At 39.9% G+C, this 12,282-nt stretch overlaps 2 protein-coding genes across 2 annotated transcripts in view; one reads left to right on the top strand and one right to left on the bottom strand.

Moving 5' to 3' along the window:
* LOC110323340 (cytochrome P450 2J3-like) overlaps positions 1 to 5,495 on the top strand; it is a 42,267-nt gene extending 36,772 nt beyond the window's left edge. The window contains exon 9 of the mRNA XM_021200508.1: positions 4,929 to 5,495. Coding sequence (XP_021056167.1) covers positions 4,929 to 5,098 — 170 coding nt within the window. The 3' untranslated portion in view covers positions 5,099 to 5,495. The remainder of the gene's footprint in view (positions 1 to 4,928) is intronic.
* A 1,995-nt stretch (positions 5,496 to 7,490) lies between these two features.
* Hook1 (hook microtubule tethering protein 1) overlaps positions 7,491 to 12,282 on the bottom strand; it is a 46,859-nt gene continuing 42,067 nt past the window's right edge. The window contains exons 21-22 of the mRNA XM_021200326.2: positions 11,240 to 11,308; positions 7,491 to 10,718 (exon numbers count right to left, since the gene is read on the bottom strand). Of these exons, the coding sequence (XP_021055985.1) occupies positions 10,548 to 10,718; positions 11,240 to 11,308 (240 nt within the window). The 3' untranslated portion in view covers positions 7,491 to 10,547. The remainder of the gene's footprint in view (positions 10,719 to 11,239; positions 11,309 to 12,282) is intronic.

Below are 12,282 nucleotides of genomic sequence, written 5' to 3'. Positions count from 1 at the left end.
AATAAGAGGCTAAGAACCTAGAACATATAACTATCAACATATAACATACATAATGATTGAGCCTCAATTGGAGAAGACCTTGCTATGTCCATGTATCTGAATGAAATTGGGGCCCTTGACATGGATGTATGCATGCTGACAACACACATTTACTCAGGACTTCATCCATTCATGTGATAGTTGGTGGTTATGTCAACTTGACACAAGCGACAGTCCTTTTAGAAGAGGTAACTTCCATTGAGAAGATGCTCCCATGGGCTTGTTATATCAAGTTGAACATCAACTTCAATCACTGCTAACACTTCCTCCTTCCACAGGATTCTTCTTTTTAATTGGATAATTTCTTTACTTACATTTCAAAGGTCTCCCCTTCAGAAACTTCCATCCCATCCCCTCTCCCCCTGCCTCTATGAGGGTGTTCACCCATACACTTACTCCTGCCTTCATGCCCTGGCATTCCCCCTACACTGGGGCAGCGAAGACCCTCAGGCCCAAGGGCCATTCCTCCCATTGATGTTCAACAAGGCCGTTCTCTGACACATTGAAAGGTCCTAAGAGAGAGTGAAAAATTATGTAAGCCCCTAGACTTGTGTCCAAAATAGACCTCACTAATGGCAGGGAGTAAAAGTTTAACTCACCCCATTGTTCCAGGATGTACTAAACACAAAGTAGAAGTTTAACTTGCTCCATTGTTTTAGAAAATGTTTGTACAGAATATTCTAACCATTCCTTGAACCCGTTATGCTTGCCAAATGCTGTAGCCCAATGCCAGGTGTTCGCAGTTTTTGCTTTTATAAACCCCATACCCCTTGAGCTGGCAGTCGACTCCTCTACCCCTGCGTGGGATACAAGTTGTCCCCAGTGTACTGGCCTTTTCCGATTAAACCTCTTGCTGTTTGCATCAAGACCCGACCGGTCTCTCCTGAGTTCCTGGGCATCGCATCATCGCAGGGCTTGAGTGAGGGTCCCTCCCATTTCAGTGGACTTTCAACATATGCGGCTGGAGCCATGGGTCCCTCCATGTGTTGGAGGTCCAGTTCCTGGGAGCCCCCCCAGGGGGTCTGGCAGGTTGACACTGTTGCTACCCCCATGGGGCTGCAAACCCCTCAGCTCCTTCAGTCCCTTCTCCAACTCCTCCATCGTGGACCCATGCTCAGTCCAATGGTTGCCTGCAAGGATCTGCCTCTATATTTGTCAGGCTCTGACAGAGTCTCTCAGGAGACAGCCATATCAGGCTTCTGTCAGCAAGCACTTCCCAGCATCCACAACATCTGGGTTTGGTGACTGTATCCCCAGATGAGGCAGTCTCTGGACGGCCTTTCTTTCACTCTCTACACTGCCTTCATATTTCCTCCTGTATTTTGTTCCCCCTTCTAAGAAGCACTGAAGCATCCACCCTTTGGTTTAATTCTGACTGGCTGAGTATTCATTGGAAAGTGGTGCACAGACAACATGTGTCAGAGCTGAATGATGGGTGTGGCATCAGAGCTTCATCACAATGGTTCTCTTCTCTGGTATGTCTGTAGCTGCCTTATGTTGCTCTTCCCTTTGGAAGTTAGCAGAGTGGGGATGATTCTTTATTCACAGGCAAGAAAAGCAAGTAGCAATGAAGCCGTCTCTATGATTTGCATATGGTTGAGTGACCTCAACCTTGGACCAGGATTGGTAAGGTATAATCACAGGTAACCAAACCCTAGAAGTAGGTTTGAGGAGCTAATGTGAATGATGTTCTGGCTCCTTAGTAACTCCTTGCTTTGAAACCCCCACCAGACATTCTTTCACAGCCTTTTCATGTAGGACTTGGCTATGTGGGGTGTGAACCTTAGTTGCAACTGGCCCTAAGCTTTGATGGTTTACATTACAAGCTGTAACTAACTGGCCCCAGCAGAGTATTTAAGAAAAGGGCATCAGAAATCCAGCTGGATCTAGTTTGTCACTGAAGGAGACAAAGGCTCTAAGGAGAAAGCCTGGGGCCTCTAGCTGTGGCGTTTTAACCCCAATCCTAGTTTAATCTAGGAACACTGAAATCAGCCATATCAAAAGACCTCACCTTCCCTGCCCCACCCCCAAATAGATCTAAAGAAATTTAAGTAGCTCAAAAGAAGAAAAGTCAAAAGGCCATGGAATTTGATTTGTTTTTTTCTGGTTTGTTGGGACTCAGACAAAAGTCCCTTAAAGTGATAGAAACAGAAAGGAACGGAAAAGGCTGTTAAGAGGGAAAGTGACATCAACCTTAGCTGTTACAGCAAGGAAAGAGTGTCAGGAAGAACGGGTTGGTTTTCCCCATTAATTTGTTAACTTTATGCCCCAACATCGCCCCCTTCTCCTCCCAGCCCCCCCTTCCTCAGCTCTTCCCCCATTCCTCCCCTCCCCCCCCCATTGTCCTCTCAGAAGGGGAAGCCCCACAACCACACATTTCCTCTCCCTGGCACATCAAGTCACTGCAAGACTACAAACATCCTCTCTCCCTGTTGAGGCCAGTCAGGACTCCCAGTGAAGGTATAGACAGCACTCACAATAATCTCCATCCCAAACTGCCTACAAAATGTGTAAGGACAAAGATGGAGCAGAGATGAAGGAAATGACAGACCACCCAATGACTGAGCCATGCCATGGGCAAGGTGTTTTGTTTTTTCTTTGCGGGAAGAGGTGCCTGTAGTTCCTCTTGGGTACAAGGGCAGAAAAGAGAGACCGACTGTGCTTTTCTCCTTTGCTACTGGCAAAGATGCATCTCTAGAAAAATGAGGCCATGACTAACACCAGTAAAATCAGGCTTTGACTTTACTGAGTTGAGCTCAATCTACATTCTGGATAGGTAGGGTTTGTATCAGGCTCTGGGACGTTTCAGAGTAACTGAATAGTAAGGAACCATAGGCTCTGGCTAAACCAACTTGATATTTGTGCTGAAGACAGGCCAGGCCTAGGATGTACAATAAAGACCTGAGGTCAAGTGATCATTCACTTTCTCTAAGTAAAACTACAGATACATTTTCAAGTGGAAAATGGTCTCGTTTCATTCTGCTTAGGTGGCAGAATCCTAGAATAGAGCCACTCCAAGGGCATTTTCTTATTTGGTAAAACTGCATTACTCTTGTTCATCTACGTGGTAAAAGTGGATGGAGCTGTACCTTGAAAGCAGCCTCAAATTGAGTATTTTCAAACCAGTTCAACAAATACTTACTAGCCATAGACTATAAGGGAGATACTGTGATCAACAAGGAGAGGTACAAGGGCCCTAAGACCTCAGGGCCCTCAGTCCAGTGAGAAATGGGCATTATAAATATGCAAATAAATTGGCATCCAAAGGAAAATTCACCACATGCATGAATATACATGGGTGTATATGAACTCATAACTACAGCAGTTTATTATTTCTTCTTCACTACTAGCAATCTTTGGGGTGGGGGTACTTGGGCAAAGTCCCCAGAATGATCTTTCTGTGTCTTACTTTAAAGAGTACAGTGCAAATGGTGCCCCGGTTTCTTCGTTTTCTTTTGTTCCTCCCTCTTCTATGGCATATTGTGAATTGTTGTCAAAAAAAAAAAAAAATGAACAGGTGTAATTCTATATTGATAAACTTCCCACCTTGGCTCTCTGGAGACATTTGTTCTTTAAGGCTTGTTTTTGGTGTTCACTGTCATTTCTACTGGGGTGCCCTGGCTCTCCTTGACATGATCCCCTCTATTTTCACTCTAAGGAGTATGAGTTTGATATTTTGCTGATTAACTTAAATCCTCCTGCCTGTAAGCTTAAAGAAAATCTGCATACACATGGGACATTATTTTGTCATTTTCCCCCATGAACGTACCCTCAGCTGCCATCTTTCCTCAATTGCAGTCAGAAATTAGAACCACGGACGCTGACTGAGCAGCCACTGAGTTGGTTGCATTTTCTTCTTCAGACTTCTTTTCTCCTTCTGCTAATTTCATTACCATCTTTCAGAAACAGCAGAGCAACATAGATCTGTGAGCATCTGTTTCTGCCCTAGTTCCCAGCTGGCTCCCTGGGTCTACCCTCCACACTCCCCTATGTGTGTCTCAAAAGCTGGCAGCTGCCCCTGTGGATACTGGTATTTTCTGGGTCACCCTGTGTTCTTGTGCACTCACCATGAGCTGTTTGTTCTGCTCTGGCACAGCGAGAACTTTTCCTCTGAAATAGTTGCGGTAACTAAGCCAGAAGAAAGGGGCCGGCTGCAAATGGCACCTTCAGGACCTGGCACTGAGTCACCAGTGGTGCTTACTGTAGCTAAGGTCAGAACAAAGGCTTCTCTTTGTCCAAATACATCAGGGACCAAAAACATCACAGCACTCTCATGCACATCCATCTACATTAAAAGACTCCGGGGAGTCTCCTGGTGGCCAGATGGAAGTAGGCCAGGGCTCTGGCTAACTGTCCCATTCAAGGTTTGTCAGTTACCTTCTGCTCTTGATGTAAACAGCTTACCTTGCTTCCCTGCCTACTTGAAAGACAGAACAAGATCTGCTCTAAAGGGTTCATGGTAAAGGGAATCATTATCCCCTTGCAGGGTTACTTTGTTAGTCCTTCCTCCCTGTATTATTTTACATAATGGCCCAATAAAGCCAGGAAAGGCCACATGATTGGCTTGGTGAAGAAGATGAACAAACATTACAGGAGTAGCCCTGAACTCAGTTCATGTTCTCTGCCATGTCTTAGATAACAGTCATTCAGTCTGCCCTCTCCAGTGTGACAAAGACATAAGACAAAGACACAGCATCTTCAAGATGGGCATACAATGCCCAAAATAAATGGTTTGGTGTTTGGCACTGGGATTTCAGGACTGTTACTATGTGTAACTTCCCACCTGCTTTGCCATTTGTAAAGACCAAGGAAAGATGTCAAAGAAACACAATACTTGGTCATATATAGTCAAATATAGTAATTATATCCCCGTAATTTTTTCCTCCCAGGCAGTTTGATGTTTTCCTTACAAAGTTCACAGAATAGCATGTGCTTCTTATCAACTAGCAGGATAGTGGCAAACTCTTGGATGGCTAAACAAGACCTAACAACGAGGGAAGAAAAGGCAATAGACAGAAAGAACATGAAATGGAGAAATCTCATGGGGCCTCAACACTAGAAAACTGGGGACTGTGGAGAGAGAGAAAAAGTCTTCCTGAAGATACAGTTCTCCCCAATTGCTTGTCCAATATCTAGAGGTCAGGCTTGAGATCATGTACATATAGGTTACATCACCGAAAATGAACAGGTCATGTGTGTGTGTGTGTGTGTGTGTGTGTGTATATATATATAATGAAAAAGAGAGACCATGAATTCAGAGTGGAGGTGTGCATGGGAAGAAATGATGTGATTATAGTTGCAAAAAATTAAAACCTTTTAGAAAGAGAATCTATATCTTAGATATGTTTTATAAATCCATATATTTTAACATATTTTTTCTTTTTCTTTTTACAAATATTTCTCCCAGTTTAAGGCTCTTTTCAATGCCTTGTTTTCTTTGGAAATAAATCCTTATCAAAACAATTTTAGCAACATTTTCCCTTAAACATGTTTTGAAATGTCAGTTAATAATAATTCATCTACACCAGGATAGTATTTTTTCTTTTTCTGAAAGTTCTATAATTTAGTTATATATAATATAATGTATATGTTACAATGTTATATGTAGAGAATGTTAAAGCGGAAAATACAACAGGTTTAAAATTTACTAGAAGGGGTTTAGGAGTATATATCAACTGGCAGACAGGCAAACCAGTAAACTTAAGTTAATGAAATTGTGAATTCCACAGGACAGAAATGGATGAAGAGAGGTGAGCAGAATTTCACAGGTACATGTGTGAACAAAAATCAAAATCTCTCTAAAAATGAAGACACAGTTTATTTGCAGCCAAGGATCATGAACATCCGCTGTGAAAGTTACTGCATATATTTTCAGTTACAGGCAGTCCTAAGTAATGTGTTTACCACAAACACTGGTGGCACACCAGGGAGGTGGCAGTGGAGAGTGGGGAAAACTGTGCTAAAGATCTCAAGGCATTCTTAGCTTTTGGGTTGGTGGAGGTTACTGGTTTGCTAATACATTTTGTAAGTTTTATTCCTTATAATAACTACAAAGATGACTAATCATAGGTAAAAATAATTTTGGCTCTGGGTCTGTAGAATTCTCCATGATCATAAGAGTTCTAATCAGTTAAGAGATCTACAAATTACAACTCCCAAAACAACTTGATGTGACTGGAATCTACACTTAAATAATGTAGTTAGTGGCACCGTACTGTCAAGACATCATTCTTGGTGAATTAAAAAAATGATTTTAGTTTCATTAGGCAGCCACTATTCTTGAGTTGAGTAGTTAAGTCCGAAAACAAAGCTTGGGAGGTATCCTGGGCATCTAAAATCTTTCATTTTGTGCCCTGTCCCTATCCTTTTCTATCTGGAACATTTGAATGCTTACGTGATTATTATACACCTACAGACAAGTCAGCAACATCAACAAAGCCAAACACTTGCAGACAGGTTTTGAGAACGCAGGACACCTGTGCTTTTCTAAAGTCCATATACAGCTTGTGAGGATAAACACAAGCTGGGTATGGTTATGGTGATGGACAAAGAACAAAATACAAACTAGCTTTACACAAGAGAATCTTGGACTACAAGCTCAAAGCTGAAGGGTTCAAATGTGATTTCTAGGACCCATGAGGCAATGGGGGTCACGGGGCTAAGACGAGCATGACCCAGGTTCAACATATGTAAGCTCAGTATTATTCCTATCCATCCAGCCAGAACTCATGTGGCCCTAGTCACAAGGAGGAAAAGGTATGTGGTCCATGCCTAAGGTAATAGAATAAATTATTAATGAAGGAATTATTACATTAAAGAAACTATTAAGAGATAATTTAAGAACAGATATTGAAGTTGGTGGCGTACGCCTTTAATCCTAGCACTCGGGAGGGAGAGGCAGGCGGACTTCTGAGTTCAAGACCAGCCTGGTCTACAAAGTGAGGTCCAGGACAGCCAGGGCTATACAGAAAAACCCTGTCTCAGGGAAAACAAAAGAAAACAAACAAAAAAAAACCCCACATATTGAGGTTAGTCCTCAATATAACTCAAATTATTTGCCTAAAAATGTTCTGAATTCCACATTAACAAAAGATATCTACAATCTAATGGAGAAACTAAAGACAAAGAATACACAAAAAAATCACTTTTTTTGTTTGTTTTTGTTTTGCTCGAGACAGGGTTACTCTGTGTAGTCCTGGCTGTCCTGGAACTTCTCTCTAGATCAGGCTGGCCTCAAACTCAGAAATCTACCTGCCTCTGCCTCCCAAGTGCTGGCATTAAAGGCATACACCACCACTGCCCGGCGCAAAAATCACTTTTATGTAAGCTGTTTACACACAAAAAGTAAGTTTGAATTCACGTGGTTTTGCTTACCAATCAAAGTGGATTTAGTCCTTCACTAAAATGGAAAATAAATATGCATTTGTAGCCACTAAAACACCACAGCAAACTGAATCAGAAGCAGAACTTTATTTACGTAAAACATTTCACAATTATATTGACAATTATTTATTTAAAATAATATTCTAAATACTTACAAAAATAAATCAAGTATTGCTTCTTCTAGTTTTCAAGTGTGACAGCATTTGCCATAGAAAATAGAAAGGACCTTTTTAATAAACTAAACACTACACTGAAACTTCCTCAAGTTTAATAACTACACACTATTTCCTCTGATGACTTGTGCTTTATCAATGTGTGCAACAAACAGGATCACAGTAAGACTGTATGTATAACAAGCCATTTACATTCATTTTTACACAAAATGTCAGTACTCTGGCATAAACCACCATCATTCCCCAAATGCCAGATATACCATTATACAGAAGTATGTGTGGCTGTGAAGTGTTTAACATCCAGTCATCAAAGACCAGATATTACTAAGTGATACTCAGCTAAAGGTTGCTAGGCAAGATTTTTTTTTACTTATACTAAATCATTAGTCAGATCGTTAAAAAAATAGAATAAACTTCAAATATTTCTCAATACATTAAGTTTATCCCAAGATAAACACCAGTGTCATAATTATATCCAAAAAAGAGAAAGGAGCATCACTCCAAGAACAACCACTTGAAATTCAAGGTTGTTTCTAACTTTATAGTCACACAAACACACATTTTTTTTTTTTTTTTGTCAAATCCATTTTATGCATTCAATCTTCCCTTCAATACACTTGGAGAAATCATGGTTCAAGATCTGATTTCTACCTGGCTGGGCACCAGTCTCACTGCATAAATTATACAAGGGAAGAATCTCACCCTGGTCACAGCCTGAATTTCCGTGATTAATCTAGATGATATAGAACTTTACATTAGTTTTGTATAAACATGTATCAAACATTCAAAATTCTACTTAAAACTAGAAAAATCAGAAAATTTGTTTTTTTTAATTAAGAAAAAAGAAACTATCCTTATATTCTTATTTATGCTACATTACTTAGAAATTTATGAGCAATTATATTGGAAACATAAATTTATTGAAATTGATGTTTTACAGTCAGTTCCATTAAAAGGGAACTTGTAAAATCTCAATTATAAGCAAATACAAACACTACCATCAATATCTTCATTGACAAAAATATACCTAAATATCATAATTTTTAGAAAATGTTAAATAGCATGCTAAGTAATTTTAAAGTCTTATTTTACTAAAAGACACAGGCAAGCAGACACCATAAGAACATACAAAAATACAAACCAACAGTGTAAAATGTAGACAAGAATCACCAAAATCTAAGAGGTAGTCAACAGAACAGAACCCTGATAAAACAAAATATCCCGGCATATGCCACTAATCTCAAAGACCCCAAATCACTGTGACATTCTTGTTATTTAAGTGGTTAAAAATTACTGGGCAAGGATTTATAAGCATTTATCTAAATGAGTTAACACTGCAAATAGAACAATACTCATATTTACGAAGGACTAAGAATAAAATGTAGACCACAGCTCCACAGCCTGCCAGCTCAATATGGCTTACTCAGCCACCACCACCCCCATTTTGTTTATATAATACATATCCCTTCTTTAATGCTATGAGGGCAGAGGTGAGGAGCTGACCCAACAAGGATCATATAGCCCGCAAGTTTACGCCTTCACCTGGCAATGTTCTGGGTAAACACACTGTTGTCTCCCTTGTGTCTGCTGCACTCCTGCACCCATCTGAGTCCTCTGGACAACTGAAATGGATGTAACACTTCTTAAATCTGTAGTCTATGGATCAAAGTATTTCTTCAAGTTACCAAAAACCAAAATTGTGACTCGCTGCACACGAACTCTCAACAATGATGGAAACGTGGCTGCCAAGCGTTGGATGTGTGACTGACTTGAGCAAACCACCTGTGGCTACACTAAGCAATAGGATTTAACAACTAATATTCCAAAGCTGTGACTTTAAAAAGTGACCACAAACTGGAAAGTAACACCTCTGGAAAAAACAATGTTGGGCAGAAATAAACTGAATGCCACAAATACAGCTCCAGACACTCCTTAGAGGCAAGCAGAAACCTAACTGGTTATAAGCTATTCCATCACTATTTCTTTTCAATAAAGAGGCAAAATTATACATGATATACTCCTCCTTAGAAAGCAACGCCCACAAGAACACTATGCTTCAAAGCATGTGGCTATTGTAAAGTGTAGCTTGCTTTTCATCAGAAACACAAATGTCAGTTTACTTCCCATCCTAATACTTCATTCCTCATTCACAGCAGAACATGTTCAAACTGGCATACAACTCAGAGAAGCTGCAAATTTCTAATGGGTCACTTTTACAGGACAAAGTCACCCCAACAGCAGTTTTCCAAGCACTATAGCTTCTACAGCATGCTGAAGCATCCTCTAGAGGGCAGAATTTGCAAATAGAGGAAACCTCATACACACCAGACTAAGGAATTCACCTTGCACAGTTTTTCTCCACACGTGTAACTGGAAACTTTTCCATAAAGCAAATCTAGATATTAAATGACAAACTACTGATTACTTTTTGCAAATTAACGACTTGCTGTCACAACTAAAAACATAAAGTTGGAATATACATTTGCTTTTCCTCACAGGATGCCATTTCAAGACAAGTATTTGCTTCATCACACTTCCAACTACTCAAATGTGCTGCCCAGAGACAGAGCTGATTCTGTACTTTGTTTTCTAAGCTGGAAATATTAAATGATATATTTTGACTTAAATATAGTTGATTCTGATGTTGAGAATGTAACTCAATTAGTAGAGTATCAGATTTTGATCCCTAGAACTATATAAACCTGGTATGGTGGGCTACAACTATTTCCATTAATCCCAGTGTGCAGAAACTGTAGGAAGGACTGATCAGGTGGTCAAGGTCATCCTTGAATACATTGTGAATTTCTATGCCAGTTCAAGATTATGAGAGCCTGTCTCAAAGTGAAACCAAAATAAGACTAGCTGCTACCAAGCATCTTAACTTTTGTTTTCTATCTGGTAGGTTCTTGGGGTACAGATATTCTGAGGCACTTCCGTTGTTTGCTTTGCAGACTAGTCAGATGCTGCAGCTGGGACTTTCACAGAGAGGTTTCTTCGGGTGCTGGTGATGTGCCGCTGCTGCGCTAAGAAGGAACGTGCAGGAGCAGCCGCAACGCTGTCTTTGCAAGCACTAGCACCACTCACCAGCCGAGACTCCATGCCCAATTTCTGAAACGCCAGGCTCTAAATGCAGAAACAGATAAATAACACGCTAAATGTAATGTAATTATTACAGCAGTTCTAGCAGGCTAATGGTTTCTTGCTTTGGCTGAGAAAAAAATAAGGATTCAAAGGCCAATTCTTCCATTTCAGACAAAACTAGGAAGAGGGCATAAAATTCAGTGTCTCTCTTTTAATCCACTAAATTTTATATCATTGAAAACAGCAGCCACAAACAGCATGCCAGAACTAAGTTTAATTATAACAAAAACATCACAAAGCAATAATGTATGTCTGTGGCAGGACGTCACTGCACTACTCAACACATCATACAAAAGGGCCCAGATACACAGATCTGGAAGGTGCAGGTGTGAAAATGAATGCTACCTGGACAAAATATTCTAGCTTGGTCTACTGGCTTTCTGATGAGGGAAGGTATTATTCCGTCAGTAGATTGTGTAACACAACTGTAGTGTACTAATATAAAACATATTTCCTTCTATTATGAAGGGTTTAAACCCACTCACCACTGAAACTCAACACACCTTGTTATACCAGGCAGAAACAATGAGTTTTTCCTCATAATCCCTGAATTTTGCTACTTTACATTCACTCTGCAATAGAAAATAATGATTAAGACAGTTAAGATATCGATAGTATCCCCCAAAATTACTGAAAACAAAGTAAGATACTATCTCACTCCTGGGAGAATAGAAATACATGCGTTAGTGAGGTACATAAATAACTAAAACTAAAGGAGTGAATTAAGCAGAACACAATCAAAACAGCTTTTGGAAACACAAGAGAATGTGAATAATCTTCATTTTAGAAATGTTACTCAGAAACTTAAACACATATACAAAACACCCTTTTTGATCAATTCCTGTGCTACTAATTCTTATGACTTGAGACAAAAGCAACTAGCTAAAATATCAACACGGCGCTGTATCTAAGGAGTCAAAACTAAGGAGAAAGGGCACAGCAGACAAACGGCTAGGCTCCTTAGCACAGCATTTCCTTATTTCTTCTTAGCTCCTTACTTACCACTCACTATGACTGTATCCATGCACCAATATACAAATTGATGTACCTTTATTATTCTAATACAGAGAGTTCTATAATTCGTATGAGCAACAGATATAGGTGACACACATAAAAAGTATACATAATAGTGAATGCTTGCATCTTCCCTAAAAAACAGCCTCACAGGAGAGAGTACGCAGGTCCAAACACCTGGACAACAGCCTCTGCAACTCAACTTCTCTTTTTTCTTATGTACAAGGGATGAATAAACAAAACTTAAGCATCCATATGCTTTGAGTTAATTGGGGCTTTTCCTTCAGAATCCTCTAGTGAGTGTCGTTGCTCTTTTTGGAATATACTTTGAGCATTAGCAATGGTGTGCATTGGTTCCCTCTGTAAAATGAATGGTCAACACACTTGGAAAACTAAGATTTCAAAAATTATCCAGTCAAGTATGCTTATTTTAAATAGGACAAACGCGCACCAAGAATCAAAAATGAGAGATGAAGACTAAGATGGATTACCAATACAGCTGCGAGTCCAGCTTCGGATTTACAAAACAGTT

The sequence above is a fragment of the Mus pahari genome, chromosome 6 (genome assembly GCF_900095145.1).
Source record: "Mus pahari chromosome 6, PAHARI_EIJ_v1.1, whole genome shotgun sequence".
NCBI lineage: Eukaryota > Metazoa > Chordata > Mammalia > Rodentia > Muridae > Mus > Mus pahari.
This window is presented reverse-complemented; position numbering and strand designations above follow the sequence as displayed.